Source organism: Syngnathus acus, chromosome 15, assembly GCF_901709675.1.
Source record: "Syngnathus acus chromosome 15, fSynAcu1.2, whole genome shotgun sequence".
Lineage (NCBI taxonomy): Eukaryota > Metazoa > Chordata > Actinopteri > Syngnathiformes > Syngnathidae > Syngnathus > Syngnathus acus.
Genome location: NC_051100.1, coordinates 3,092,762 through 3,115,889, shown reverse-complemented (window position 1 = coordinate 3,115,889; position 23,128 = coordinate 3,092,762). Strand labels below are relative to the sequence as shown.

Here is a 23,128-nt window from a genome sequence, read left to right as displayed (position 1 = left end):
TTGTAACACATAGCTTGCTTTCAGCTTGTAAATTGTATGCAGAATATAAAATAATATAATGTTACATCATTTGATTGTGCTCAAAATATTTCCTGGCAGGAACTTTTACTCAATAAGAACTAAATAGTAATCTTAGTAGCCATCCACATTCAGCTCTGACGAAATTATATATGTACAATCTGTATCCACATCATTAATGTTGACGTGAAGAGGTTCACTTCTTATTCATAACTCTATGCTGCCATCTTGTGTCTGTAGGTTGCTATTGCGCCCTCTAGTTCTGATGCATTATCCACCTACTCATTGCAACTCAACACTTTACATTCCCCTAAATACTAGTATATTTTGCAAATATAACCTGTACAACGCAATTGGAAACAAAACAAATACTGCCAAAAAAAAAATGACCTCAAGGGTCATTGAAAGTTCAGCCAAGTTAGATGCTGCTTTGTTATGAGAAGCACATTTCTCCTTGAAATGGCAAGCGGAGAACAAAAAGACAATAGAATGAAATATTAATAGGTGCATGTCTGCATTAAAGACAACATAGGGTAACTGAGAGCGTCGCTGATCTTGCCTCAGATAACATCTAACTCATGAAGTATGTATAGGCAACTAGTAATCGGCGTTACTCGAGATCCAGATGGGATCCCCCATACGACACTTCAAATCGCCGTATAAATACATAATAGCAATAATTTAATTTTAATAGCCTTTAAATGCTTTTAGTGATAAAAAAAAATTACTCACCAACCAATCAGAAAGAGGGAAAGTGTGACGTCACTATTAATATGTGCCCTCGGCTGGCCTTGACCATCCATCACCGGGGGACAGTTTCACCCCTAAAATGAGAATATTTCGGGAAAGTCTAAAACACATGACGTAATGAGTAAAAAAAAAAGCTTAACAGCAGGAAACGACCTATTGATTCTTTCTTCACGACAGGATTACTGAATAAAATTACTATGAAAGACTTTTAGGGTGTAAAATCTTTGTTGACATTGTGGTAGAAACACCTGGGTATTGTTTGAATTGTGCTAGGAAAGTATATTTCAATCAACAAAATGTCCTTTTGCTTTTTTTTTTTGCACGTCAAAACATTTGCATGCATTTTGTGCTCCGCATTGGTTGAACTGAGCTGTTTACAATGTGAGGAAATGACGTCCCAATGTTGTGAATTGCTAATAAGCTTCCACAATCACACTGACAGCCACTAGGAGTCCACAAATTCTACACAAACACTCTTCTCAGGAATATACTTGAAGCAACGTGAGGGCCCTTGATGTCCTCACAATTTCGGACGCAGTAAGTCAACTCGAAATCGATGTCGTTTTGTTTCATAAGCAGAGGCTGCTCGCTTTGGTTAGCCTCTTAGCTGTTAGCCAATGTGCTAACTAACAAAACCCCGGTAGCCTGTTAACAAATATAAACTTACCAGTTATTTCCCGTCCAAGCTGATGGTTGAGGTGAAGATCGACGTCGCCAAGTGAGCAAAAGTTGAGGAAATCCTTCCGTCGTTGTACTAATGTGCTGTAAAAACACAGACGAGCTTAGCTTTGGGTTAGCATCGCAGCGTCGCCCACTTGCTAACTCTTCGGTGCACTAGCTGAGAATTATTGCTGGATGACAAACTCTCCACACGTGCACTGATTAACGTCCTCATTTCACATCAATAAATGCGCTTTATATGTTCAATTGAGACTGAGACGTTACCTTGTATGCAAAGTACTTTATTGTTAAAATTCGAATCTTATCAAAACCCAAAGTGTCGTAATAAATTATTTTGCAACTTGTTCATGTAAGCGTGCCCTATATGGTCTGACGACAGTGTGGGTGCACTTGGTATGAGGTCAGCGGGACCACTCCCACGCATATAAGCCTGTGTGCATTTCTTTTCTGTAGTTAGAAAACCACCATGGACCTCCACAAAATCATCCACGGTGCGTTGCACGACTTCCTACAGTCTTATATCCCCGATGCAGATCTCAGGTAAACTTTTTCATTTGATCACTTTATTTGAACCGTGTGGTTTTGTTAGTAACGCAAACCTTCTATATGCACTTGAATGCAGTGCACTTGATGATGTCCTCCTGTCCTACATCACTGGAGTTTTGGAAGATCTTGGCTCCCAGCAAAGTGTTGAGGAGAATTTTGACGTGGAGGTCTTTGCCGAGATGCTGGAGGCGTACATACCGGGATTTGCGGAAATTGATAGGTCAGAACATACACAGGTGTCAAACTCCAGTCGATCCTGTATAATTTATGTGAGCTTATGTGAAATAGCTTTTTTGTACATTACAATATAAAAGAAACTAAATGGCTTTCAAACATCACTTTGCACTTTCAATGGAGTAAAGTCCCTGCTGTATTTTTATGTTGCAGTGTAAAAGTGTGTGAAATGATGTTTAGCCTGGCGTCCACGCTAGCTACAGCTCGCACCTCAGGTACTTCTTAGCTTTTTTTTTTCTTCATCGTGGGTAGCCTATTGATACTCAGCATGTGTTCCTTTCTAGTGGACGGAGAAAACGGCGTGCCAAAGACGGTAGACGGCTCTTTGAAAATCGCCCCTCTCTTACCGAATGAGGCCCCATCTGGCAGGGAAATGCAATGCCTACAAACACAGACAGAGGGCGCCACAGCCGAGGTAATTTTGTCCTCTATTCATTTCAATGGGGATTGTTTTCATGGAAAATGTTTAAAATAGTCGGGCCTGACCTGTGCACATTTCCAGCTCCCCGTGTCCGAATTGGAAAGCCAGGAGCAGCACCTTCTCGAGATGTTCCCCAAGTGCAGTCTGTCGGAAGCCCGCAGCGCTCTGTCCATTGCCAAAGGAGACATGGAGGAAGCCGTGCGCCTCATCATTGAGGGCGATGTCCAACTCAGCCCCACCCCGCTCAATGTGAGTGTCGCCATTTTGGATCATTTATCACCTACGTCGTGCTAATGTTGACACTTGGAGGAAAAAAAATAACCTACTTTCCGTGGCCTCAGGTAAATCAAGGAAAGAATATCTCATCAGTGGCGGATCAGAAACTGAAAGAAAGCATTCTTGAGAAGTAAGTGAAGCAGTTGAGTTGATGATTCTAATTAAGTAGTTTAATCGCATATTTAATGGTCACTTGTTGCTAGGAAGACCTGGCCAGGCAGCACAAAGCAAAAAAAAAAAGTAAAATTATTTTCCCCCCCGCAGGTACATGCTGGTCGACAATGAGGAGGACAAGAAAACGCATCGACCGGTCGCCCCTAAAGAGGTAAAGTCTGTCCGCTGTTTGCAAACGCGTTGCCCGTTTTCACGCGTGCTTTGTTTTCAACTGCGGCAGGCTCCCAAAAAGCTGGTCCGCTACCACGGCAACCAGGTGGTGAGCACCAAAGGAGAACGCTATCAGGTGGTGAAGAAGAACGAGACGGACGACATGAAGAAGACCTACGTCAACCTCAAGCCGGCTCGCAAATATCGATTTCATTGACAGCGCGGAGGGGCTGATATCATCTTGACCTATTTTGTTTTATTTATACAATCGCTCTGGTTTGAATCGGATTTTTTCTTAATCAAACACGATGTTGTCATGGTCCACAGTGTTTTTTTGTTACATTTTTTCTGGAATATTCTTTTTTTTTTTTTATTATTATTATTATGATTGTTGCATATTTAGTACCTGACTGTTTTTTAACGTTTGTGAGTGTTGAAATGAAGCAACGGTGTTTGCGCGCATATTAGCTATTCGCGACTCGCAAATTCGCCACCAAAGCCTTGTATCATGGAAAAGTAGTGCTTTGGTGCCATCTTGTGACATCTAGTTAGATGTATAGGTCGTTCGTGGCAGATTACTATAACAATTTGTCAAGTTCTAGTGGTGCTTTATATATTTTCCTATTTCAAATAAGTACTTGTCACTGACATTTTTTTGTTTTTGCCGTAGCGCAAAAACAACAGACTGACTTCTGATCATTTGCACTGTGGTTTCCCTTCAGTTAAATAACGCATTGTTATATTATGTTACAGTATTGTGAACTAGTGTTTCGGAGCACTCCATGTTTTAGATTTGCGGGTATATTTATTATTAGATGACTTTTCTATTATTGCACCATGTCTCTGTATTTTTCCAAATAAAATATAAACTAGATAAATGTTGGTGCCTGATGAAAAATATGTCAAAATTGTGGTTTTATCCAAAAGGGGGAAATAAAATAAAAAATCGATAAAGCCACAAATTTTGACATGTTTTCTTTAGACGATAAGCTTGAACAAAAGTAACGATTGAAGATGCCCAGAACTCAATTGTGATTTTACTGGAGTCTCTTTAATTCCTAATTAAATAGCAGCAGTGGTGTTTGTGACAGATCTGATGATCGGTTTTACTGTGCCGTGTGCTCTTGACTGAACTTGTAACTCCCTTGCTTTGACGAAAACGCACAATTTATAGTAAAGACTAATTTTGTAGACTAATTTTGTTTCTCTGTGTTCATTTTATTCTTTAATTACAGAAATAGCACAAAAAAGATGAGTTCCATTCAGTAAATAACACCAACATAAGTCGTGTAAAAAACACGCAACTCCAAATTTTGTGAAATTGTTTCCATCCATTTTCAAACTACAGAAATGAGAGGCAAAAACAAGTGAATCACTGCAAATTCTTATCCCAATTTCTTTTTTTTCCAGTGTATCGGATTGCTCTTGGTAACAAAACAAAATTTGGAGATAAGTGCTTTCCTGTGTCATAGCAACTTGGGAGCAGAGCGCAAACAGGAAGTGTAAACAATGAGTCCATTTGTACGATGAGCTTTGGTGAAGCGGCGTTGAGGTTGTTTTGTTTTACGGCAGAGAAACAGGTTCTGCAGTTTACGTCACACACAAACCGCCATGAAACTTAACAAGCAGCTTTAAACCTGATCATGGGTGCATTAAAAGGCTTAAAAATGAGCCAAACAGTAAATGGCTTTCCCAGGAGGACATAACCTGAATGTTGGTGTCATCACTAAACATATAATCTGCATTTAAAATTTTTTTTTTTAATGATGCCTTTGCTAGTCCTAATCCAATAGTCTTTGAAGTATAAATCCAAAATGATGACGTACTTAACACAGTCGCCTAATTTTGAATATATGCGATACATATAAATGGCCGTACTTGGATTCATTACCGCGCCAGCCGTCTCTCCCACAAGGCTGCAATATTTTCTTTAGCGTTAAAATAATTCAGCTCACGTTAATTCATTTACTCTAAATTCACCTTGGGGGAAACACGCTTTAATACTGTTTCCTATAAAAATGGGCAAATATTACAGTAGGCATTATAACAGTTACGTGTGAGGACATTTTTAGCCATTTCACAGAATTTAGTAGGAACTTGTACCAAAACAAAAAACATCCTCCATCATCAATAATCACTTTTTTTTTTTTTAAATTTAGCATTTCCACCGAGCTCACAACGTTATTGAGAGTGATCGGCAAATTGCAACAGCGGTACTGGAAGAGTCACCGAAAGGCAAGGTAGATGTATTTTGATATTTTAGCTAAGCTAAGTGAGCTAACACAACACCAGAGACACACTTGCCGTGAACCTAACTAGGTTACTTATTTGCCTTTGTCAAGCAGCCACAGCAATCTGATAATTAAACGTACAGAAAAGTTGAACTGCTTTTGAAACGTTAAACTTGACACCCCTATTCCCTTCAAAGGCGAGAAAAAAAGTGGCAACTTCATAAGTACAAGCGGTTCTGCTAGTGGTTTGTCACAGATTCCTCCAAAAGCGATCATTCACTGCACACCCTAGTCGCTTATTTATTCTTTTAAATTAGATATTCTGAGAACACTGCTGGGCATAAATAACTAACCAAAACACGCAAAAAGAAAAACGTCTTGTTCAAGTACAGTCAACTCCCGTGAGACGGGTAAAGACGATGGCACCGTGAGAAGCGCGATGGTTTCAAGATAGCCGCGTATTGCCGTGCAGCGACATAGTCCGAGAGTCAAGATGGCGCAATTTCAAGGCTCACCCTTCTTGTTGGGATCTTCGTATCGTCCTGTGATCATGGTGTTGAGCAACGGTCCCACCTGAGGAGGAATAGACACAGACAAAATGGAAGTCTCCCCTTCAAAAGTGTGACACGTTGGTGAGCCATAAATAAAAGTAGAAAATGGGTTGCTGGCCGGGTCGGACATGCGGCGAGGGATTTTTACACGATGTAGGTGACCTAAATGCAAGTCTGATTCTGCAGTGGTTCGCTGTTTTAACGGCCTAAAAGGAGAAAACAAAGTGCTTACTTGTCGAGGGTCGCCAAGCGCTTCTCCCAACATCTTCTCGATGTTCCTCATGATGGCCACCTTCTGGTGAGCTCGCAGTGGGTATTCTATCCTCTTAGGTGTGGGTGCTCCCTGAACACAGACATCCAGATCATCTCCATTTTACAAAAAGTTAAGACATTTGACATTACGAAAAATAATTTCAGCAGTTATGCTATCTGGCTAGTTTTTTAATGCTCTGTTTTGATCTCACACATTTTGGCATTAACAAAAAAGTATTTGACAAACTATTTTCAAGGCCCATGCTTTTGCTAAAATTGCCCCTGCCAACATGGCCGCCACAGAGGCACATCCATGAGTTGGACTGCTAAATGGCTGCTTTAAGATAAATGATAGCGTACGTAACAATACATACAGTTACAGGCATATATTCTTTATGCTCTGCGAAGAATGAGTCACTGTTCCCAAGTAAAGCCGTATACTGCTGTATTATACTGCCCCCAGGTGGCCAAGGCGTGCACAGCAGCACCATGTCCATTGAAGTGGAGCAAAAATTAGGCCATAACTGGTTTTTTTTTTCTTCTTCAATTTAATTATGTGATTAATCCAATTCTTTACTAAGTAGAATATGAATGATATTAAATCATTTCACTATTCAAAACTCCTGAAAATGCATACTTTGTACCAGAAGTTGACTGTGATTGTCACGCCACCACTCAGCAGCGATTCTATGTGATGCCACCTGTTGGAAAGACAAAAAATAAACAAACTACCAAAAAAAACTCTTCAAATTTTTCAAAGTGGAAATCTTACCAATACATGGGGATGTAGAGCACATCTCCTGGGCCCACAACCGCCTCATAGCCAACAACGTTTTTAAAATTGGGAAACCTATTGTAGTCAGGGTTGTCAAAATCAACCTAGAATTGACAAAAATAAAAACTATGATCGTGTTATTCTGTCTTCATTGTTGACAGTCACGGTAGCGCGCATTCTTGTCAAGAATATCAAATTTGTTCATCGCGACTTACTTGACTCTGTCTATCACAGGGATGGTGGACAGGGTACGAATAGAGACACTCAAACTGGTCGGGAGGAAAAAGAATGCATCTCTTGTGGCCTTTGATTTGCGCAAAGAAGTTCTGCTGCTCGTCGTAATGCGCCGGCGTCACGTTGCCTGGAGAAGATGACATCGTCACAAAGGAATACCGACGAGGAAGCAAGCGCGTGGGAGAAGCCAAACCCGCGCACCTTCCATGCCTATGAGCAGGAGGTTGGATGTTAGCTGGCCCCAGTTCATTTTGGCCTGCTGCTTGTTGATCCAGTTCCAGTTGAAACCGAGGAAGTCCAGCACTATCTTCTTCCCGACCGTGTCGTTGAGCGTTTGCTGTAGGTACACCCTGGCCGACGGAGCATAGGATGTCACAGAAAGGCTAACAACGGCTACGTCGTTAGACATGCTAATGGAACATTCCCTGAGGATTATTTTCTTTACATTTCTGAGACTCTTCAAAAGATAGAAACTAACCGCTCTTCGCCTCCCATTTGCTGCACTTGCTGCATCCTCTCCACAAACTCAGAGAATTTCATCTCAAGTCGTTGGGACTTGGGGACAAAGTTCTCCACGTTGGCCATTTTCTTCTCGTCGTAGTAAAGGAACTTGTGGTTTTCCGCGATGTAGACGGAGAAGTCGCCGTTGCCGATGTTCTCTTGGAGGTAGGAGATGTCCCATTTGAGGGCAGGGTACACCAGGTTTGTGTCTGTTAAAACCACCGGCTCCTGCAAATACATACAGTACTGCTATATATGGGGTATAAACTTATTTTAAATTGTCTTTCATTGTTTTGGGGGGGAACCTTTAGGTATTACAGGTACTAGCGGTATCAAACAGTCCTACTCAAAAACCTCACAAAGATTTTTTTAAATATTTAGAATTGTTTATTTTTCTGTCACTGTTCAGGTCGTTCACGTTTCATGTTTTGTCACGACTCTTTTGTAAGAAAAAAAAGAAAATGAATAAGCCCCTGGTAGTGAATTGGCAACACTGCTTCAGAACACACACACTTGGACTGAGTTATGATGTTATGACAAGTTGGAATGCCGATACTAAGAGCGGCTTTCTCCACGGTGCAAAGAAAGAGTGCCTGCCAATGGACACCATCGGACACCGTTAAATTGTGGCCTACGTGACTACGCGAACGTACAACCAAGGCGCGCTCCCGATGCCGCAGGGAGGAAGTTAGAAAACGCGCACTGTGTGAAAAACATGTTTCGCGATACGGGAGCGCGCAAGGAGTGCTTTGTGGATTGTGAGCATGAGTGTACACAAACAGAAGAAAATAGAGACGCCCATTAACACGAGCTTGATTGCGATTGGTGAATTCTTATAGCCGTAAATTGGGAGTAAATTTAATATTTTTGGGCTAAGTAAACAGCATTTAAAAAGGGCGGAAAGTAACGAAGAAAGCTGTGATTTGGGTCATTTCAACTAAAAAAAAATAATGGGTTTTTTTTTTAAACATGCGTAAATCGTGTGACTTAATAGACTTTCTTCAGTGAGGGGACAAGGGGGCTGGATAGCAGGTTCAAATTATGCATTGGCACTATTCAGATTATCTTTAGCAGGTTTGGGGATGATTAGTCATATGATGTAGCACATTTTAAAAACAGATGGGAAATATAAATAAATCGAAACCTGAAACTATTTAAAGTGCCAGTGCAAATAAAGTTCAGATGTCCTAGATGACTTTTCTTACAAAAGCCCCAAGGTTTTGTCCTATTACTAACTGGATATAGGTCACGTTAACAGTGGAAAACAACTAACAAATGATCCATGTTAATATTAATGGTCATATTAATGCTTGTTGGCTTCTTACCTCGTTGTTGATGAGCATCTCGGCTCTGGGGTCGGTATGCGACAGCCTGGGAATGGGCTTGGTGGAGAACGTATACCTCCGCAGCTGAGAATCGTCCCAGGCCGGCTGGTGGACGCCAGAGAAGCCGGCGGTGGCGCTTTCGTTCGCCGCCGGCTTCTCAGCCTCCACGACGGTCGCCGCTGCCATGGTCGCTGGGTCGGACCTGCCTGTGCCACTCCACCAATTTACCCCCCGCACTGTCCGTCCTCTTCGCCACCGATTTGGGGGCTTTTGTCCTTCGCTCGCCTCACTACCAAGTTACACTCCACCGTGACGCTAATATTTGCGTTTTGGGGGGGGGTCGATAATTCCTCAAATGATACTGAAACGTCAGCGAGAGGGGACACTAGTCTCCGTTGAGCGTTCTATACTACGTTGAATGGGTGTTTACACACTTGTGTTGACATCCGGAAAACAAACGAGATTAAATGCAAACGATGTAGCAGAGGTCCCTGATAAATGAAACAGCGACATCTGGCGCTGGGGCGAGGTAATGACACTCGCCTTTGTTTTTGTTTTTTACTTTTAAAAACGTCCATCCACCCAATGAAAACGTCAAGTAGACAAAACCAAGTCAGAGTATCAGAGTGTCAGAGTATTTTTTAAAGTAAATATAATACAATTTATTCTTTAAAAATTGGAAGATTTAATAAAAATAAAAGTGTGTTTAACAATGTTTTGTCCCCCGTGCATGACCATTCTGAAGACCCCCGCCCCAAATGTAGAATTTAACCTGTTTTTTTTTTTTTAACTTTTGAATTTAGAAAAACTAAGCCGTTTTTGAACGCTAGAGGATGCCCTTGCCTCTATTTTTTCTTAAACGAAATGGGATACGTTTACCAAATGGCACATTGGGAAAAAAAAAACTCACTTGCATGCCGCTTCTCAACAATTGGTCAAAATGGCTAATTGACAGTCCATTAGTTGCCGATTTAATTTTTGATTATTTCTACCTCGTTACCTCCTACGACTGCTGTGCTGTCAATAATAAGCCAATACATGAAATATTATCAAACATAACCAAGTGCCTTTTGAAAGTGATGCGCCTTGACTGGATCTGTAGTCATCTCCGCCCCGCGGGGAGCCTCAACTACCGCCGCTGCGGCCCCCGCGGTGGGTTCCCATGCTCTTGTGTTTCCAGTGCACATCAGTGGGATGAGCTGAGCATGATCCCTCTGATGCTCCTCTCCTTTCCTTTCTTTCCCCATTCTTGTGTGGATGAGCAGGGAGATTGACCACCCCGTGAGCGCCCCCCCCCCCTCCCCCGTAGAAGTTTGTGTCTCAATCCTGATAACGAACACACCGCTATTGTCTGTTCTTTATCTGTTGCTCTTTTTTTTTCAACTCAACTTCCCCATGGAAGTCAAACGCGGTCAGACAGGTATTTGTGACACGGATTCCTCAGATTTTTGGGGTAATGGGAACACGTGATAGCGCGCCCTGCATCCTCCCTCCTCTCTTCTTCTTATGTTGGCTTTCTCTCACATTCATATTGACCCTCGCCCCTCTAGGTGTTGTAGGTCCAGAACCCTAAGCCTTAAATCCTATTAGTCAGGGATTCTTCCAAGCATTAAAAATATTTCCTTTTGCTTGCTACCGAAGAAGAATCAATCATGTTTGGATTTTTTTTTATAAAGGGAAAACTACTATTTTAAACTTTGGCCTCAATAAGGAGGAGAATCTTAGCAATTTTGGACAACTTGCTAAATGCACCATGTTTTGTGAGCGAGACGCTGCTTGAAATCCTACACTTCCTGCTCGCTGTCGACCATCTCTCCCCCGCCACCTTGTGCTCATGTGCTTTGGAAAATTGGACATGGCAGGGCCGGCCCGCAAACATGGAACTTCAGACCTCTCGGTCGGAGGTCGCGTCGCCTGCCGGGTGGGGGCAAATGTTTGTGTGTCTGAGTCGCGATCAATATAAAGTGCTGGTTGACTTTTTTTCACACCAGAATATTCATAACAAATGGGATTCGGCCTTAACTGATCTTAATAATTCATTTAGTGCAACAAAATGCAAGTTATGTTTTTATACAACGCATGTTTACGTAGCTTTAGCATTTAGCTTTGACGGGGGGGGGCAGTTGAGTGTCTACCGGGCAACATGTCTGGAATGCTCTGCTTTTCATGACGAGGCTGAGTGATCCCGTCGGGCCATGCGGGGGATCATCGTCGGAGGGAGGGGGTCTTTTGATTATCATGATTTGCTAAATAAGATGTCAACAAGGTGTTTCCTTGACACTTTATTGAGCCAAAGGAGGAAGGTGCAGAAACCGCTCCCCCTTTCTTTCTCTATGGGACCTCTAATCTTGTCTTTCTTGTCTGAAGGGTTTGGCCCTCGGTTGCCACTCGCTGGCCCCTGCCAGGTTGGGCCTGGGCACTTCTTCGACTAGCTTGGCAGGCATGTGTTTATAAAAGCCACTTGTTGGGGTACAATACTGGAACTAACTTCTTTTGAGGGAACAGTGTGAATCTGTGTAAAGCCTTTTCCCAAAGTCCTTTAGGAGGCGACGGGCCATTGAGAGCGGCCGAAGAAGGGGGGGATTACCTTCCTCGACAGCGGCGCATTTCCGAGAGAGCTGATTAGCTCCGCGTGCATTGTTAAATCGAGCAAAGGCAGGCCCTAGAGAAGTGAAAGGAGCCAAATAGGTGGGCCCGTCGGGATAAAACAGCCGCAGGAAGCCTTGCACAAGTTTTCCCAACATTCCCCCGCCTCCCCGCCTGAACACAGCGCTAAGGAGGCGCGGCGTGAAAAAGGAGATTAGCATACAAAATTAGAGGCGGGATGATTTTTATAAGGGCGACTTGCCTCATGGCCTCCTCCGTCTGGACAAAGTTAATTAAACTAGTATTAAACAGTAAAGAAACTCGGGCGTTCTTTTGAGGATTACCAAGAGGGAGGGTACAGGAGGAATTTGTCGTGGTGGTGGGGGCAAATTGAGAAAAGCACGACGGAGAGAAGGTGAAGGATTTTCCTTTCTTTCACGACACCCCCTCCCTTCCCGACTCCACCTTGAGGACTCTAACTCCGAGTGGCGCTATGTTTACCTCAGAACAAGTCATGAGGTGAGGCGAAATGATATCAGGAAGGATTTATTATTCTTTCATTATAGCTGAATAGAAAATAAACACAACTAAAAATACAACTAAGGTAAGGTGGTGCAATAAATTAACAATGTACAGTACAAAGTGCTTCATCTTATATACATTTAAATACAACAAGGGGGGGGGGGGCGATGAACATCATGGAATAACTTCAGGTGGTCCGTAAAAAGGCTCTGTCACTATGTACTTTTTCAAAAACCTAATTGTAATATGCAAAAAAAAATTCGGTGACAGCAAAAAATCTCTCTGAACCTTTTAGTCTTATATGTTTCAAGCAGTTGCCTTGAGATTGTCTTTTCTTTTTTCCTGGAAATGTACAACTTGTCCATCCATTTATGACCCAAAGTATTTCAGGGGCTCAGTGCTTCTTGCCGAGCTTGAGGGTCTTGCGTCGCCCGCCCGCACTTTCGGTCCTCCCCCTGGCGCCTCCTTTCTTCACGCAGAAGAATTTGGTCACCGTCTTCCTGCATTGTTCGCACTTGACGGCGCAGCACCAGTGGAACTTACAGTTGCAGCTGGACACCGTCTCGGCCTTGCGCTCCTCCACGGCCAGGCCGCACTCGCCGCACAGCCTCTTACAGCTGCGCTTTTCCCACTTGGTCAAGTTCTTGCCCTTCTTCAGGCACTCGCGGCCCTCTGTGCCCGTCAGGCCCAGCGTGCGGTTCTCCAAGCAGTAGTCGGGCGAGTCTTCTAGGTGGACCAGCTCCTTGCGGGAGATGGAGCTGAAGGTCTCGGCTACGGCCCCCCGGCTGGCCGCGCTGTTCCCGGCCCCGCGGAGAAGGTCCACCTTCAGAGCTCTGTGGTACTTCTCTTTCAGGTAGTTTCCCACCTCCCTGAAGTCGGGCAGCTGCAGCCAGCAGGTCTGCATGGTGCAGCTCCCTGATACCCCGTGGCACTTGCACGTCTTCTGCATGGTCCCCTTCACTGCCTGCAGTCGGGATAAAACCGGCCTTAAATAGTGATTCCCAACTTTGAGAGATAGTCCACCGTGCCTTAGGGAAATCCTAAATGCTCATAAAAAAATAAAAAGTGAATAAGGGTCACTCTGTGACTTTTAATGTGTGTGGCTTTCAAAAGTTGGGCGTGGCCTGTTGAATGACATGGGAGTCAGCCAATGAGAGAGCAGAGCTTGCTGTTATGGGCTCAGGATAACAGCCAGTTGGTAACTGGCTAACTGTTAGCAAGTCCTCGGGATAACAGATAGCTGTTAACTGGCTAACTGTTAGCGAGTACTTGGGCCAACAACTTTTGAAAAGAACGGATTGTGTTCTCAACATAGTGGAGTAAACCAAAAGCCTGAAGAGGTGATCGCTTCGAGGTCCTCGGCTGTGTTTTTGTTGTTGTCTGCGCTTTCTGACTTTAACCAACACAAAACACCTGTCGCTTGAAAAGAGGACGTCGTCTAGTCTCTTTCTTTTTGTCAATCCAAAAGTTTCACATCGAGTACCCGTTGCGCCCCTCCCTTGAAGACACTATTTGTTTAGCCCGTTCATTATCATCATGTTTTCCGAGAGTGACAAGACAAAATGGAGAGTCCCATTGACTGGGGGTATCAAAAAAGACCCCCCCCCTCCTCCTTCCCTCTTTCTGTGCCCATTTTTTTCTGTTACAATGATGCTCCAGGTGCCGTGGCGATCCCGGGGCCCGACGGGGGGGTTGCAAAGGCACCGTCAACAAAGAGCACTTCAGCTGCACGCCTGTGGTCCCCTCAGACTACCTCCGGAGCCGGACAAAGACCAACATAAATGTGGGATCCTTATTGCAAGAATAAAACTAAACACTTATTTAAAAAACGGGGGGGATAATACGGAAGACCGTGCAATGTCTGGCTCCCCTGGATCTCCAATTAGGCTTGCACGCCGGCGATCCTGCAATTCTCCAGGAGAGGGATTGTCATTCAGAGCTAGTAAATAGGCCCTTCTGGTACAGCGAACACACTGTTATGATCGGGGACGAGTGGCACCTCACTTATTGTCGTGTGAAAGGGGATGCTTGGGTGGCACACTCGCAGAGACGGATTGGGGGGGAGGGGGGAGGAAATCAGCTGGAAGGCCGAGAAGGAGTCCCGAAAAAAAACGCCATCTATATCGCTTATATAAAAAAAAAAAACATCATTGGGTTTTAAAGCAGTACCTTTCTGCCAGCTTCGTTGTTGTGTAAATTCATCGCCGCTCGGGCATCCTGGCCGGTCTCCAAAGCGTCGACAAACTGTTTAGCGATGGCCTCGCCGAAACCGACATTGTCGCTGCAGCCTCCCCACAACCAGCCGTGACCGCCTGGAAGTGAAACACAAACGTTATGAGATGAGGTTTCATGATGTGCTGCAATCATTTCTCAAGATTTATTTTACAATACAATCGGAAGTCTCTTACCTCGTTGTCCGTTCCGGCTGTCGTCGCAGCCGCAGTTGTCAAAATCCCCGAGACTGCAGTTCCTGGTCAGCGTGTACATGACGCCGGCTGAGCTGATGGCGTGCACAAACGCCGTCTCCCGATTGGCTGGCAGAGAGACTCAATTTAATGATGCTGTTTTATTTTCTTTTTACATACATTCCAGATCCACCTACAATCGGTGAAAATCCACCCTGTCAATATTGTTTGACCTCATTCACCATATAAAGGCCTTGAAGAGGCGGGCCTGGTGTGGCACGTGATGTCATCGAGTCTGCATGTGAGCGCCTGGGTGTGAGCCGTGGCCGACAGCAGCTGTTGCTCGAGTGTGCAAATAATTGACGTTCGATATAACTGCCGACTTGCCATTTAATAAAAAAAAAAAACATTTTTAAATCCAGAATTTTATTTTTATTGTCCTTGATAAAAGCTCTGCTGAATTTCATTCCATAAGCATAGCAGCAGGCCTTGTCCCTGATGCTAATTGACTTTGTGTGTCGCATTCACGACAGCGCTGATCTAGTGAGAGCGGTTGGATTAGTGTGTTTGTTTTGGCACATGCAGAAGAGAATGTAACAGTCCCATAAAGGTGGCTTTGGAAAACGCAGTTTCAGCATTTAGTCCAGATCGCTTCATGTACTAGCACTTACCGCTGCGCAGGCTGCTGTGCGTGGACAACTGCAGAGCTCTCTCGGGGCAGTTCCAGCGATCCCACGCAAATTGGGACTTGCACTCCTCGATGCCGCTCTGGGCCCCCGCCGCCACACTGCTGGAATAGATCAGGTACGCCTGCACGTGACACAACCAGTGAGCTTTTTTTTTTTTTTTTTTTTTTTTTTTTTTTACAGTGTGCTTGATGACTGTAATGCCCTTCCGTGTCGGAGAGCCACAGCCACCAGTTGTTATTTTTCAGCTATTTATTGAATAGTGGGAGATCATAGCGAGCACAATCAAGCAGAAGCTGCTGTCGGCCACGGCTCAGGCCCAAACACTCACGCGTAGCCAACCTAACCAGGCAATGCCTCTTTAATGCACCTGAATGTGGGCGGGCAGTGAAATTTGTACCTCTATTTTCATATTTTTTGACCGATTTAAACTGTTACAAATTGAATGTTCATTCTGGTTAATTAAAAAATATATATATTTTTTAATTAACTATTGGGGGGTTACATAAATCAATTGCATTATTATTATCTTTCATTTTTACATTTTATGAGCAATTCAAACTGTTCAAATCATCGCTATTCCATTTCTTTCCAAATTATAACAAATATATATGAATATTTATATCTAATTTCCACATTCCTTCAATCCATTCTAACGCTCACCATTCCTAATTTCTGCTGGAATTTTAAAGTTGATTTCTATCATTGTGGTGGAATTAAGAGGTGGATCGGGCACCCAATCAACTGCACTATGAGCGTGTGAATGATCATATGGCTAATATGTCTCAAGGGGCTTTTTTTTTTTGCTTGCTTGCTTGCTTGGGTGGAGTGTAGAAGCTCACACACACAGGGGCCCAGGTTCTTGCTAATGATGACCACCCACTAAAGCAATAGCTGCCCTTGCCTCTTAACACATTCACACACACACACACACAAACCTCTCAATAAGGTCAAGTGTACGCATGCAGGAGGGGAAAGAATGAGGACGAATATGGCTGCATTAATCCCACACAAGAACCACACAAAAACAAGAAGGAAACACACACACACACACACAGTGATGAAAAAGCAGGAGCATATTTTCTCTGGGGATGGGAAGGAGAGATCAAAAGGAAGTTGGCTTACCTTGGGTCCAGTCATCAAGAAATTATTCACTGACCTGGAAAAGGAGACAGCTTATTCAACTCCGGGAAGCTCAGTGTCCATAACACATTCCCGCTCATTAGCGCATGGGAAACTGTCACACACAACCGATATGGACGGAAATATCCCATAATAGCCACCGTGCTGATGCCATTCCTACACATTAGTGACAAGTTGGTTACATTAATCGGGAAGTGAATGGGAGGTTGTGGGAAATCATTTCAAGTCACTCGGAGGGAAGGTAAGTGAAGTTGATGAGGAAGCAGATAGTTGCTATCACAGGACTTTTTTTTTTTAATAAACAATGATCAGATTGGATTAAAAACGAAAATCGGCAATTTCAGTACCCGATATAAAACATTTTAATTGCTCCATGCTGTCAGTAATTGAAAATACTTCTGAAATGATCTTTCCCCATTGAAGTGAATGGAAATGTTCTTAATCTGTTCCAGCTCTCCACAACAAATTCGTTTTTTTTTTAATAAACACCATTTGCTTTATAGAAAATATAGAATAACTAAATATATAACTAAATAATAACTAAAATAACTAAATTAAATGGATTGCATTAAACAGTTTGTGTGTGACAATTTATTGCTTCAATTCAGTGCGTGTGTTTGTGTTATTTAACTTTTATTACTCATCTAATTTGCTTGCTTATACCTATGATTTGCTTCTTTCTTTACATGATTAAAATTCCCTTTTTACTTCATTTTACTACCTTACAACTTGTTTACTAATAGACTAAAAAGCCCCCTACCTTCTAAAATTAACTTGATGCACTTTAATGCAAAATGCGCACGCATGCAGAAAGCGGTCGGTTTCCACTCACCAGCAGCAGTAGGACCTCATGTGCGCCAGCAGGATGAAAATGTAGAAGCAAACCTCCCAATGCATGAACATGCTGACAGGTGACGAAGGAGATGGAGACTGAAGAGCTTCTGCTGCAAAACTGGAAGAAGAGGATGAGGAGGGGGTGCTCTGAAATGGAGCCACTCTCTTCCTCAACAAGAGATTATCTGCTTAATTAAATATTGCCCCCCCCCCTCCTTCTACTTACCCTCGCGGCCAATCCCAAGAGTCGCGGTGGAGAAGACCGAGATGATCAAAAGGGGCACCCTGGGCCTCGAGGGCCGGCCAGGACAATCTGCTTAATCCACGATTAAAGGGGGAAAAGTGCAACACTCATGCATGTTTTTGGTTAGATATACAAATTGTGTTTGTGATTCAATTGCGTCAAGGCGGTGACGATGGTTTTTTTCTTCTTCTTAACTCACATTTGCGCGCTGTTCAGGCGGTCGTGGTGCGTTTAATTAATTTGGAAATGGAGCGCTATCTGTAAAATCCTTAATTTAAAAAGTATTTTATTTTTATTTTTTCTTCCCCCTGCCATACAAAATGCAGAAAAAAAATGATTAGTTGCATTGGGTTCTCTGTTTGGAACAACTCAGTTACACTTTTTTTATTTTGGAAAAAAATTCAAAATGCTCTGAAACTAAATACATCAAAATCAATGTTTAATATTCTGGCCACAGATTGTGACTTAATTTTTCATCTTTAAACCCTTGTTAAAATGTTCTTATAAACAAATAAATTATTTAATTTATTGTTATTCATGTTTCAAGTCAGCAAGTTGGTTTACAACAGCTTCAATTCATACGACGGCAAAATCTGCATTCTTAAATCGGTGCGCGCACCACTATCCTCAAAACTGCAGTTTACAGAAAAATTCTACTAGACCACAAAAGGATCAAACTTTTTTTAGAAAAAACAAAACAAAACTGGGAGTGTTCGTAAATCCCCGCATCCACGCAGGTTCCTTTCCGTGGAAATCCAATCTTCTTGTGTGCAAATTAGGATTAGCACAAAATACTTTCAAAGGATGTTTTGGATTAAGATACAAAGAGAAATGCTTAAAAGAAGGGATTCGAGTTTTTTTTTTTTTTTTTTAATGCATCACAAATGAAGGCTGTGGCCAATACATTAAGTACAACCAAATGAAATAATTATATTCACATTGAATCCTGCAAATACGTCATCGCCGTTTTTATGCTTTTTATTTTGTAGTCAGTCCAGAACTGGAGGCTAAATTAGGCACCAATATTTTTTTTTTTATGGATAATTCATTTTAGAGTATTCAATCACGGGGCGCTCAGGACGACAGTACGGAGTTATCTTGAAGTTTGGGGCACTATTGGCCTGTAAGTAGCATTATTTGTCCAGCAGAGGGCGCTACCACACAGCTCCATTGGCCTCCCATACATTTTCTTTAGCGCCCTTTGTTACTATCTGATTCCACGGCGTTGAAAAACGGACTTGTTTAGAAGCTGTTTTGACGACTAATAGTGACACTGTCAAACGAAGAATGTCCAACAAACGAGACGGGACTGCGTGCGGCGCTATCTGAAAAATGCGCAGTGAGATAGTGACGCATGTGCACACCATATTTTTGTTTTTGCATGAGCGTGTGACATACAGGAGTTCCCTGATTAAGATCGTAAGGTCGAGTGCTCAATTAACGCAGACAAGATGTCCCACAAAAACTATGTGCGTGTGTGTGTGGTGGAAGTCCAACGAGATAAGTAATTTGTCAGGTATAAAAATGTGTTTATTATATATAATACACATTCTCTGAAAAGCTCTGGCTTTTTTGGTTTATCAGTGAACACAAAAGAATGTCTAAGGAACACTTTTAGTCATATGTGCATTTGTTTATATTAGTATTAAACCATATTAATTTCCCACACGTGACATTCCTATCTGATCAACCTTTATCTTCAAATCAAAAATAACATCTTAAACATACCAGGGAGAGGCACCTGTGCTTGGAGCGCTGCACATAAACTCATTGACTTTTAGCTTCCAACCAAAAAGGTATGCATTGTATTTAATTCACATGTCAAATTGGTTTAGATGACTATGAGATGTTAACCTTGAACAGAGCAGAGCTTGTGCTGTAGTTTAGTACGGCTATTGTTTCTTTACATAATGTGGAAAAAAAAAAAAAAAGTCTGAATTAGAGGGGTCTGTAATTGTAAAATTGGATTTTACAGATTCTTTTGTATTTATGGTCCAAAATAAAAGCAAAAATAAACTCCCACTATGTGGACGGGTTCTTAACCATAAACATAATTGTCAAAGTTTCAAAATTGGCACGATTGTTAATAAATATCACATAAATTAATTCATGATTCTGCAATTCACTGAATTCGTCAACACATTTCACATTCACCACTGCACAGTCAACATGTCTGGTCGAAATTGAACAAATGCATAGAGTGCAAGGCAACGTAACCAAATTAGTTTTTTTTAACTTAGCGATTTAACCTCAAATATTCCAATACGACTCATGATCAACTTGAACGATCAGGTACTCGAAACAGTACCTGCTAGAAACGTGCAGCGGAAAAGGGCAAACATGAATCTCAATAAACCAGCCCGATATCATCCCGTCGTTATTGATTTGGTATGTGAATGAAACTTATTGCCTGTCTCTCTCCTAATAATCATCACCATCATAATAAAGTCCAACTTAGCCATTTTTAGCGCTACCGTCGCCCGTCCGATGCACGCGGGCCGCTATCATCTCTTTGGACGCCATCTTGCGTTCGCTGGCCAGACGCAGGAAGCACATGAGGTTGATGAAGGCAGTGGTGAGGTTGAGCCTGCAGCCGAATTCGCTGGTGGCATAGTCGAAAGGGAACGTGTGGTGGTAGTTATGGAAGCCTTCCCCTGGGAAAGAGACAAAGAGTCAAAAACGCTGACTCAGGCTAGCCACGTTCACAACAAAGCAGTTGTTTGGCTAATTGTGAACAATTCTTCAAAGAGTTTTACCAAGTGCTCATTTCGGGCCTTTTATTGCTTCTCCCGGTTAAAGTTTATTATCAAATTGAAGTTTTAAAAAAAGAGACCATGTTGTGTATGGCGACATAGCTTTGCCATAATTGCTAGCTTGACGCTAACGCACACTGCAAAATGCCATATAAAAGATTCCATTTTATATACATGACGCTCAATGACATCAGCGATTTCCCCATCCTTGATTGGTTGTTTCAGGCAACTTCAGAGTCAAGAATAAAAAACTCTAATTGACAGCTCAATGTAAAGCTTTCTCCTACCTATGGCGCTGAAGGCCACAAAGTTGTTCTCCCTGGGGTTGATGGTGTGATCGTATGGCCTGTTGCCCCACATGTGCGCGGCGCTGTTGACCAGCCAAGTGGCGTTGAGTCCGACCGTGTACCTCAGCAACGCGGGCAGGAAGTAACCCACTAGGAGGGACTCGCCCCAGAAGTACCAGGGCACCAACATTGGCACCAGGAAGCACAAGATCAACACAGAGAGCTTGTAGTGCCTGAAATCAACAAACAGCACGTTCTTAGTACAGAAGTAAAGGAATTATTTAACGAGTGCTTGTTGCTAGGCAGAAAACAGCATCTGACAGTCTTTACCTTCGTTGAAACATGACTACTTTATCGGCCTTCAGGTCTGACAGATCCAGTTTTCGGCCCTTCTCTGCGACGTCAGGGTGCTTGCGAACCAGCAGCCAGCCGATGTGCGAGAAAAAGAAGCCCCGCTTGGCATTGTGCGGGTCGGCGTCCGTCTCCGAATACTTGTGATGGACGCGGTGGTCCCTCGCCCACTCGTAAATGTCGTTCTGAGCACGGGAATCATTTTGGATACCAAACACCAGCGTTAATTAAAAGTTTTCACATTCTTTTGGGGCAGCGTAGTTAAGAGGAAAAAAAAAGACGAGGCAGAAATGTATCGACAGTCTGTTTGTGTAGTTGCGTCATGCGTGTTTAAAGTTACATTTGTACCTGGAAGGCCATGGAGTTGGCAAGAGCCAGGAATACCCTGAGGGCCGTTGAAGCCTTGTAGGATCTGTGGCTCCATAACCTGTGTGCACCTGCCGTCACGCCCAGAGCGCTGAAGACGAAGCACGCGGCAGCTGGTGGGAAGAGAAATGACAAACTATTGGACCGACCTTTGGGACTGATTGTGAGGTCAGGTGTGCAGTTTGTTGTTGTCTGCTCGCAGCGGGCACAAGGGACCTTCTGGCAGCCGAAGACAAATTGTCACGCGGCTCACAATGGAATGTCTATGGGAGAGCTGATTGTGCTTTGTCTTCCACTGTGCAATAATATGCAGCCCAGCATTGCAAAAGACAAGCGGTGGGGAGGGGAGGGGGAGCAGACGAGGGACAAAGTGAAGACTGTTGAGGAATTTGTGAAATTCAACCACAGTTAAATTGTTATATGCATCTTAGTGATGCAAATAATGGGGTCAATTTTTGGCATTGAAATGTCTTTAATCCGTGACTGCTCCACCAAAACAGCACTGAATTGCATAAAACATAACAAAACATAACAAAATGTAAATATGTATGCACTAATATTTGTGTGCCTTTAAAGCAGGGGTCTCAAACTCCAGTCCTCGGGGGCCCCATTCCTACATGTTTTCCAAGTTTCCCTCGTTAAACACACCTGATTCAAATGATCAGTTCATCCTCACGTTCTGCAGGAGCCCGATAATTGAATCAGGTGTGTTTAACGAGGGAAACTCGGAAAACATGTCGGAATGCGGCCCCCGAGGACTGGAGTTTGAGACCCCTGCTTTAAAGAGTGTGGCCTCGTGAGTGTCATCAGGAACTGGAGTCAATAAGTTCGCGTGTGAGCATCTGTGCAGAAGTTGTGGCCTACAGCAGCGAGGGTTATCATTTTAAATTTGTTTATTAAAACACACTAACACGTGAATGTGTTCAAACAAATCATCTATAAATAATTTTACAATGCGTTTGTCCCACTGTGGCCCAAAATTATGGTGCAATTCAACGCCAGTCTTGCAGATGGCAGTAATGTACTTCACAAAGTTGTTGCAATAAATAAAGCCACCCCTAACACACACACATACACAAATTCCATCAAAGGTAATATATTTAGAAAAAAAAAAAATTTGGGGGATCTGAGTTAAATAATTTTGCTCACTTAGCATAATACTGCTTCCACAAGATGAAAACACAATCAAATACACGATTGCATCCTTAGCAGAGGTCACGAGAAAAAACAAACAAATTATATTCATACATATTAGTTATGTTTGGAAAGGATTTGAAATTCCCCTTGATGTTAGGGCAAGAGAAAGTTCTGCATTTTAAATAGTGTCACACTTACTGTACATTTGTTAAGAACGATTATGAATGAAAATAATCAACAATTGCGTACTTACTCCAGGCAAGCGTGAGTGCGTAAGCTGTCGGGATGAGGAAGACTCCGTAGAGAGCGCCGGCGTGCAGAATCGCCATGAGCCAGATGTTTCTCCACACCAGCGTCCTGGGTGGCTTGGGACCGACTTTCTCCACGTAAGTATCGTCAAACACATCCTCCGTCGACGTGCTTGTGCTCTTGCCATGAAGGCTGCTCTCGGCCATTTGGCTGCAGAGGTCCCGCAAACGACAGTTGGCAAAGCACCGGCCGCACCCACAGCTATCAAAAGACAGTTTGATTTACATTTACAGCAAGAGTCGGCTTTGATTTACGTGTGTGCCATTGCTCACTGTGCAGAGATCCAAAGGAGGTCCAGAAGGGGAAATGACGCGTCAATGAATGAAGTCCTCTTTATCATGCTGTGTGTGCGCGTGTGGAGAGTTGCGAATGTCCTATTGGTTCTT

At 43.0% G+C, this 23,128-nt stretch overlaps 4 protein-coding genes and 1 long non-coding RNA gene across 9 annotated transcripts in view; 1 reads left to right on the top strand and 4 right to left on the bottom strand.

Moving 5' to 3' along the window:
• The window catches only part of LOC119134473, a 41,782-nt gene extending 40,184 nt beyond the window's left edge, over positions 1 to 1,598 (bottom strand). The window contains exons 1-2 of the long non-coding RNA XR_005100346.1: positions 1,436 to 1,598; positions 751 to 842 (exon numbers count right to left, since the gene is read on the bottom strand). This is a non-coding gene — a long non-coding RNA (uncharacterized LOC119134473). The remainder of the gene's footprint in view (positions 1 to 750; positions 843 to 1,435) is intronic.
• On the top strand, positions 1,152 to 4,447 carry cuedc2 (CUE domain containing 2). Its single transcript, XM_037271159.1, has 9 exons — positions 1,152 to 1,305; positions 1,903 to 1,989; positions 2,072 to 2,215; positions 2,383 to 2,444; positions 2,514 to 2,644; positions 2,732 to 2,899; positions 2,992 to 3,056; positions 3,191 to 3,251; positions 3,321 to 4,447. Exons 2-9 carry the CDS (start codon positions 1,916 to 1,918, stop codon positions 3,465 to 3,467), a joined length of 852 nt encoding a protein of 283 aa, XP_037127054.1. The 5' UTR covers positions 1,152 to 1,305; positions 1,903 to 1,915; the 3' UTR covers positions 3,468 to 4,447.
• Positions 4,448 to 4,648: 201 nt separating this feature from the next.
• On the bottom strand, positions 4,649 to 9,570 carry hif1an (hypoxia inducible factor 1 subunit alpha inhibitor). The gene is made up of 8 exons (XM_037271158.1): positions 9,120 to 9,570; positions 7,772 to 8,022; positions 7,495 to 7,643; positions 7,275 to 7,420; positions 7,057 to 7,163; positions 6,922 to 6,985; positions 6,265 to 6,375; positions 4,649 to 6,054 (listed from the first exon to the last, which is right to left on the bottom strand). Exons 1-8 carry the CDS (start codon positions 9,303 to 9,305, stop codon positions 5,986 to 5,988), a joined length of 1,083 nt encoding a protein of 360 aa, XP_037127053.1. The 5' UTR covers positions 9,306 to 9,570; the 3' UTR covers positions 4,649 to 5,985.
• Positions 9,571 to 12,235: 2,665 nt separating this feature from the next.
• wnt8b (wingless-type MMTV integration site family, member 8b) lies at positions 12,236 to 17,873 on the bottom strand. Of its 2 annotated transcripts, XM_037272449.1 has the most exons (7): positions 17,522 to 17,873; positions 17,294 to 17,413; positions 16,444 to 16,477; positions 15,304 to 15,442; positions 14,636 to 14,761; positions 14,397 to 14,539; positions 12,236 to 13,191 (listed from the first exon to the last, which is right to left on the bottom strand). In XM_037272449.1, the coding sequence occupies exons 2-7, from the start codon at positions 17,362 to 17,364 to the stop codon at positions 12,622 to 12,624; spliced, it is 1,083 nt and encodes a 360-aa protein (XP_037128344.1). In that variant the 5' UTR covers positions 17,365 to 17,413; positions 17,522 to 17,873; the 3' UTR covers positions 12,236 to 12,621. The 2 variants fall into 2 exon arrangements, with proteins under 2 accessions (XP_037128344.1, XP_037128345.1); XM_037272450.1 differs by lacking the exon at positions 17,522 to 17,873 and having other exon boundaries at positions 17,294 to 17,499.
• Positions 17,874 to 19,051: 1,178 nt separating this feature from the next.
• scdb (stearoyl-CoA desaturase b) lies at positions 19,052 to 23,116 on the bottom strand. Of its 4 annotated transcripts, none has more exons than XM_037271207.1 (6): positions 23,015 to 23,116; positions 22,687 to 22,943; positions 21,279 to 21,409; positions 20,910 to 21,115; positions 20,580 to 20,812; positions 19,052 to 20,193 (listed from the first exon to the last, which is right to left on the bottom strand). In XM_037271207.1, exons 1-6 carry the CDS (start codon positions 23,080 to 23,082, stop codon positions 19,994 to 19,996), a joined length of 1,095 nt encoding a protein of 364 aa, XP_037127102.1. In that variant the 5' UTR covers positions 23,083 to 23,116; the 3' UTR covers positions 19,052 to 19,993. The 4 variants fall into 4 exon arrangements, with proteins under 4 accessions (XP_037127102.1, XP_037127103.1, XP_037127104.1 ...); XM_037271208.1 differs by having other exon boundaries at positions 22,687 to 22,892; positions 23,015 to 23,097; XM_037271209.1 differs by having other exon boundaries at positions 22,687 to 22,892; positions 22,997 to 23,060.
• Positions 23,117 to 23,128: the final 12 nt, after the last annotated feature.

What these genes read in the sequence shown, in the direction of transcription:
- cuedc2 (XM_037271159.1), top strand. Translation starts at nt 1,916, where the DNA reads ATGGACCTCCACAAAATCATCCACGGTGCGTTGCACGACTTCCTACAG. An exon ending in GGATTTGCGGAAATTGATAG is followed by an intron (nt 2,216 to 2,382) that starts GTCAGAACATAC and finishes TTTATGTTGCAG; the next exon opens with TGTAAAAGTGTGTGAAATGA. An exon ending in TCAGCCCCACCCCGCTCAAT is followed by an intron (nt 2,900 to 2,991) that starts GTGAGTGTCGCC and finishes CCGTGGCCTCAG; the next exon opens with GTAAATCAAGGAAAGAATAT.
- hif1an (XM_037271158.1), bottom strand. Translation starts at nt 9,305, where the DNA reads ATGGCAGCGGCGACCGTCGTGGAGGCTGAGAAGCCGGCGGCGAACGAA. An exon ending in CAAATGGGAGGCGAAGAGCG is followed by an intron (nt 7,644 to 7,771) that starts GTTAGTTTCTAT and finishes TCCGTCGGCCAG; the next exon opens with GGTGTACCTACAGCAAACGC. An exon ending in CCTGTGATAGACAGAGTCAA is followed by an intron (nt 7,164 to 7,274) that starts GTAAGTCGCGAT and finishes TGTCAATTCTAG; the next exon opens with GTTGATTTTGACAACCCTGA.
- wnt8b (XM_037272449.1), bottom strand. Translation starts at nt 17,364, where the DNA reads ATGTTCATGCATTGGGAGGTTTGCTTCTACATTTTCATCCTGCTGGCG. An exon ending in ATGAGGTCCTACTGCTGCTG is followed by an intron (nt 16,478 to 17,293) that starts GTGAGTGGAAAC and finishes CTCCTTTTCCAG; the next exon opens with GTCAGTGAATAATTTCTTGA. An exon ending in TCTTGATGACTGGACCCAAG is followed by an intron (nt 15,443 to 16,443) that starts GTAAGCCAACTT and finishes TGTCACGTGCAG; the next exon opens with GCGTACCTGATCTATTCCAG.
- scdb (XM_037271207.1), bottom strand. Translation starts at nt 23,082, where the DNA reads ATGATAAAGAGGACTTCATTCATTGACGCGTCATTTCCCCTTCTGGAC. An exon ending in CGCACTCACGCTTGCCTGGA is followed by an intron (nt 21,410 to 22,686) that starts GTAAGTACGCAA and finishes TCTTCCCACCAG; the next exon opens with CTGCCGCGTGCTTCGTCTTC. An exon ending in CCAACTCCATGGCCTTCCAG is followed by an intron (nt 21,116 to 21,278) that starts GTACAAATGTAA and finishes TCCCGTGCTCAG; the next exon opens with AACGACATTTACGAGTGGGC.